Source organism: Leptidea sinapis, chromosome 15 (assembly GCF_905404315.1).
Source record: "Leptidea sinapis chromosome 15, ilLepSina1.1, whole genome shotgun sequence".
NCBI lineage: Eukaryota > Metazoa > Arthropoda > Insecta > Lepidoptera > Pieridae > Leptidea > Leptidea sinapis.
Genome location: NC_066279.1, coordinates 7,769,694 through 7,776,294, shown reverse-complemented (window position 1 = coordinate 7,776,294; position 6,601 = coordinate 7,769,694). Strand labels below are relative to the sequence as shown.

The window sequence follows — 6,601 nt, the reverse complement described above, 5'->3', positions numbered from 1 at the left end:
AGGAAAGACACTGGGATCACCACGGAACACAAAAAACTAGTGGAAGTGGCATGTGGTCATTACCGTGTCGCCACTATTGTGTACAAATGTACCTACTCGAGGCTCAAGTGAGACCAGTCATTTGATGTCAATTGAAGCATAATTATCTCTTTAAAAAATACAAAATGCCTTATTGTGCCATTTTTGACTGTAGAAATCATAGCCGCAAAAAAAATATGTCCAACGCACGGACGAGTAAAAAAAGAAGGACTCCGCGCCGTGATATTAACAAGTGAAGCACCGTTATGCTAGTGTGTGTGCGGTTACGGGGGATACTAGTTACACAATTTTTTCTCCCTTAAATAATCATATATGGCCAAAAATACTTTTATAGTATCGTTTTTACACTTTTTCACAACGCACGACGGCATAAAAATATCTTGCTACCCAACAAGTGCATGCATGTACATATCGATATAATTGTATCGAAATAAATTTTATCTAATTTTATCAAATCTATAAGATTGTATTCAAGTATTGCTCTTTTCCATGCATCATGATGTAAGTAAGCAAAATGTTATACCTAATATGATTGTGGTAATTGAGACAACGATGGATTCAAATTAATTGTTTTAGTTGTCTCTTAGGTACAACTAATTATTATTTAACAAATATGTGTAAAGCTCCAGTTAAGGAGGAGAACGAATAATTGTCTCCCGATAAGATCTTATCTTATCTAAGATTCCCGATCGAAGAGTTAACGGGCCGAGGTGAGAATGTAGGAGAGGAGAACAACTCCCTTGTCGCGGAGATGACAAATGATGGCGTAAAAACTCTGGACAGTCCTTATCCGTTGCAAAATGGCTGCCTGAGCAATGCAAGCAGGAAGCTTTTTCTTTTGGAACATCGCAGGACTCGCCTGTGTGGGGCTGGGCACATCTGTAATACCTAGGCTTAGACCTACGTGACCAAAACGACAGCAATTCAGGTGCTGAATAGTCGGGAAGTTATAGGTTTCAATGGGGAGGGACGTATAAAATGAGAAATTTTTGAGGGATGCATCTGGCCTCTAAAAGTCAAAACAACCGATTTAGTGGGCACCAACTCGACAATACCTTCAATAATGTTCTTGCGGTTTAGGCGGCGAGCTTTCAAAACCTCGCCATAGCCAACTGGTAGTTCTAGGGATTCAACAATGTCCTCAATAGACCAGTCTACAGGGACACCTCAGACTAGGCCCACCTGAGTAATGTTAAAAGTCAGAATTACTGCTTTGTATTTTGTGAAAGTCAAAATCTAGTTAGTTATAAAGTCATTAGCTGCTTGAGCGTTTAAAAATTCGACACATACTCTATTGCGGCCAACACTTTTAACACCGTCCTTAACAATGTGCGTGAATTTATTTTGATGTAGGAACAGTCCAAACTTCAATGCACGGATGGATTTGCCTGCAGATGGGACCGAGACTTCCCTGGACACACGAACTATAAACGGACCTTGGTCATCTTTACTGTAACCTTTAGGGCCTTTCGCGAAAGAAGGATGCGTGTACATGGTTTGTACGGACTCTTTGGGGGGACCTTAGGACCCTGTTTTTTTTCCGCTTTCTGTAGCGGGCTCATCGGATTCGACATGCCGCTTACGAGAGGATGCCGCCTGTCGACGCGTATTTCTAGATCCATCGGAGTATGGTGGAACCGGAAGGAGCTGCCTTCCATTCCCAACTCACTGAATTATATCACCACCAACAAACAATAGGTAAACACAAAAACCGGACACTTTTCAACAAAAAAAAACATTCCGAAAAACATCACACGTGTGTCAACCAAAGCCAACACGACGAAACTCCCCAAAGATTATTTTTAAGATTTGTTTTTATTAAGGGCAAACGGTTCGTATTATAATTTATATGTTAGCTTTGGCATGAAAGTTGAAGGCTGTCACTATCACATAATATACGCTTGACAATTGACGTGTTTTTTTTCTTCAGTATTTGACGTACCTATGAGTATTTTCGTTGAATCGCTTTACATAATTATAGTGTACCTCAACCTTTTCCCAAGTGGTGGTAAATGTCAAAAGAAAAAAAGCAAAACTTGACTCTCATATTATGTGTCATGAGTTACGACATAACGTACCTATAATATACTGCTGCTGCTATTAATTGAATAAAACTAAAGACCAAATGTTAAAATTTAATAATAATTAAGACACGTTAATGTTGCATATCGTACCTACATATGTACTAAAATAAAACATTTAGCAACATCGGGCATAACTATTTAGTGGCAGCCCTAAGTCAAAGAATTTATTTACTCTAACGAGACCCTAAATAATAGTGTTCTTACTTAGAAATACCTGCAGTCAAATCTCGTATGAAACTTCTTTAATCTTACTTAATGCCGGTAAAATTTCTGCAAATTGTATGCTACTGTCACGGACGGCTACTGTATGTTGCTAGTTTTTTGTTCATATTTAGTAATTTTTACATGGTTATAAAACAAAACTCATATTTTAGACGTTTTTGTAAATCAGATATAATTTGCGGTAATCGTGTTATGGGTGACACATGATAATAATGTAGGTATTTTTTTAATCATGTTTAGCTGTTACATACTTTTTCGCGTTAGTTTTGAATTATTGCAAACTGAGAAATAGAAGATGGTTGGGTGAACGCACAACAAAATAGTTCGACATTTATGACATATAAAAATAATAATACTAGGTAACATGCATTTATTACAGTCTGTCTCATTTCTGACTTAGTTACTGTATGGGAGCCTTTTTATTGTTATCTATATTTAAATATATACTAAATCCACGTATATTCATTCAAGCATTCATAATTTATGTAGATAAAAGTTTCTCTAACTTTTTCAACGATTGACTAATTATAACAATAATTAATTACGTCTGCTGGATGCGCATACAGTGCCGGACAAAGAAATAGTAAAAAAAAACACGTCAACTGACAAACGTCTAAGTGATAGTAGTGTGTAGTGACTGTTGCCTTCAACTTCAGATTTCAATTTTCATGCCATGCGCAATTGTAATCGTGCTGTTGTTGTTATACCTAGCGAGTTCATAATAATTGGATTCACGTAATATTTGTTATATCACAGTTCACACCCTATCCTTTACGTCGCAAGCTAGGGCGTGTTCTTCAGTGTTATACAATGGGTGATACAAGAAAGAAGAAAAAGTTTTACTTTCGGAAAGGAAGAAATAAATATTTTCTAGAACCCGGCTTCAGAGGTTTCTTTTGCACGTGTAACTTCCGAGAAAAAGAATGTGTAAAGGAGATGTACAACTTATTAAATGAGTATGCTGTAAAAGTGTACCCTGATCTGGAAAATGCACCACCGATAGCTAGAAAGGACGAAAATGATCACTCAGAAAGTGAATCTGAAAGTGAAATGACTGACATTGGAGAACAGCTCAGGCGGGAGGTGGATAACATGAAGAAAGACTCACAAAAAGCTCTCAGGCACAAAAGGTTTCAGGTAGTAGAGACTGGAGCATCAAACTGCATCTTTATAAAAACTAATTTGTCCTATCCAGAAGAATTGACTGCAGCTATTATCAAAGATTTGTGTCTCACAAAAGTGCAGAAGACAAGGCATGTTCTGCGCTTTTTACCAATCATGGCAACTTGCAAAGCCAATTTACCTGATATAATGGAGTGTGCAGGAAAGTTATTTGATAGATTTTTCTTGAAAAAGTCATCAACATTTGCGATTATTTTCAACAAAAGATTCAACAGCAGTGTTTCAAGAGATTTGATAATAAAAGAGCTGGCGGAAATGATTGTTCTTAAGAATAGTGATAACAAAGCCGACCTTAAGAATCCTGGACTGTGCATAATTGTTGAAGTAATCAAGGGAATCTGTCTGCTCAGTATTGTTGAGGATTACTTTACATATAAAAAATATAATTTACATGAAATTTGTAAGGACAATTCAAACATGGAGAGTGAAGACAGTCCAGCTAAGAAGTTCAAACCTGATGTGACAGATGATGTAACAACAGTTGTGTGACCAATTAAATTATTGTATTGTGATCTATTTAAAGTTTAATTTACAATATTTCTATATCTAGTTTAAGGCAACCTGCGCCCCCTATACCATTAATTCTTGCACCAAATTTTTCTACTTCAAACTTTATGATTAAATCTTCTAAATATTAAAATAAACTTTTTGTTTAAAACAAATTCTTTTATTTGACCCTAGCTGCTGTAAATTTACTGAATATTATCTTGTTTAGTCATCATAATATTCAACTGCTTATGTAAGTGTATAACAACTTGCAGACATTGAACAGTTATATAAACATTGTGATGTAATGATACTAAACAGGACAATGTTATGTAAATTTAGTTACATAATCAGGGTGTTTCATTGCAAGCCTTATTATGAACAGTGTTACTACATTTATATGTAAACAAGACAATTATTTATAATAACTAATAATTAAAAACAATACACTAAATAATATAATAAATAATGATATTATAATCTACCAGCTGTTTGCAAATAATAAATGTACCATGCTAACAAATAACAATAGACTACTAGCGACATCTGTAAGACTAACTTAACTACACTTAGTTCCACATAAGATACAACTTTTGTGTTCATTATGTTTTTAAGGTATTGTATAGATGGCGTTAATGTGTTAATGGAGCTCCTCGAGCTCAACAAAAGTCTGATGAAAGTCAAAAAAACTCTATTATATAAATTTTTAAACCACAATTACTTTTTGAATGAATAAACCGATTTTCATGCAGTTTTCAGTCGATCAGCCTATTCCAAAAAAAAAAAACATTTTGGGTTTTTTTTTTCATGGACCGTGTTTTCAGATTTCTCAAATTCTTCCGGTTTAAATAGTATTAACAATCTCAGTTTGGTGAATCCGTTTGGCAATGCAAACCCAAACATACAAATTTGATTCGATATAGAATATTAGAAATTTTTTGAGAAGTTTTTTCTTCTTCTTTATATCTCTTGAATAAATTTATCGATTTCGACCAAACAGGCAACGGTATATTTATTAGGTTTTATTTTCTATAAAATAAAAGAACTCAGAACATGTATTTGATCAGATATTAAATTTCGGAGTAATTTGAAAAAAAAAAACATTCTGAAAATAATGTCTGAAAAAAGTTCAAATAAACACTATTTTTTGAACTTACAAATGCAATAACTTTTGAATGAATGCGGCATTCGACTCAGAATCTTTGAGTATCAATTGATCGAACTCGAAATTTCGATGTATGTAATTTCAAAAAAACACTTCGGTTTTATTTTATTTCGACAACGATAACTCACGAACGAATAACCCGTTTTTGACCGGCTTGGTGGTGACCGATGTGGTTTATTGATCTTAAGAACTGATTAATTTTTGGAATCGATGAGTAAAGCCGTTTAAAAGTGAATCCAAAAAAATTACTTATGAAAAACAAAATTTCATAGTTTTTTTGAGATTTCTTAAATGCTACCGATCCGAATCGGTTCGAATTGTATTGAAAATCTAAGCCGAGCCGTTCAAAAGTTATAAGAGGTTTACATACATACACACATGCATACACACACACACACACACACATACATACAGACGCACAGATACCATCGCGGGTATACTCACAGAAGCTTCCTAGGACCTTAAAACGTCGAGATCCGATGAAAACTCGATTTACGAAAAATGGGGTAAAACCAATAACATCCCACATTTTTGAAAATTTACAATTTTCTTAGCTAGTTAAAAAGTTTCTCCACAGCATATTATGTTAAAGTGTTCTTTAATTGAAATGTCGCTACTACTTGCTCAGTACTGTGTGTACGCGGACGAAGTCGTGGGCTATCAGCTAATCTAGTATATTTTGGAGAACATGAAAAGATCCGATGAAAACTCGATTTACGAAAAATGGGGTAAAACCAATAACATCCCACATTTTTGAAAATTTACAATTTTCTTAGCTAGTTAAAAAGTTTCTCCACAGCATATTATGTTAAAGTGTTCTTTAATTGAAATGTCGCTACTACTTGCTCAGTACTGTGTGTACGCGGACGAAGTCGTGGGCTATCAGCTAATCTAGTATATTTTGGAGAACATGAAAAGATCCGATGAAAACTCGATTTACGAAAAATGGGGTAAAACCAATAACATCCCACATTTTTGAAAATTTACAATTTTCTTAGCTAGTTAAAAAGTTTCTCCACAGCATATTATGTTAAAGTGTTCTTTAATTGAAATGTCGCTACTACTTGCTCAGTACTGTGTGTACGCGGACGAAGTCGTGGGCTATCAGCTAATCTAGTATATTTTGGAGAACATTGTTTTTTTATCACATTCGATAATATTCTTTATGTTTGGTTATCCAAGAGGTTGTATTATCTTTTTTTAATTGAGTTAATGACTAACACTCACATGAAGTTAGGCATCATCTGCCCTAAAAGTGACAACAATTTTGAGTTGTAATGCGATATGAGAAAGTGGAACATTACAACCGTACAATTGCAGCAGGAGAATTTGGTGAGATGGCAGTCCACCACATACCATAGCCATTTACAAAAGCGATATAAAAATTATATTATACGTTCTATTTTCGTATTTCGTTTGCTCT

At 34.7% G+C, this 6,601-nt stretch overlaps 1 protein-coding gene across 1 annotated transcript; it reads left to right on the top strand.

The window, feature by feature from the left end:
* The first annotated feature begins 3,000 nt into the window (after nucleotides 1-3,000).
* Nucleotides 3,001-4,189, top strand: LOC126968287 (THUMP domain-containing protein 1 homolog). Its single transcript, XM_050813186.1, has one exon. The coding sequence runs from the start codon at nucleotides 3,156-3,158 to the stop codon at nucleotides 4,014-4,016; it is 861 nt and encodes a 286-aa protein (XP_050669143.1). The 5' UTR covers nucleotides 3,001-3,155; the 3' UTR covers nucleotides 4,017-4,189.
* Nucleotides 4,190-6,601: the final 2,412 nt, after the last annotated feature.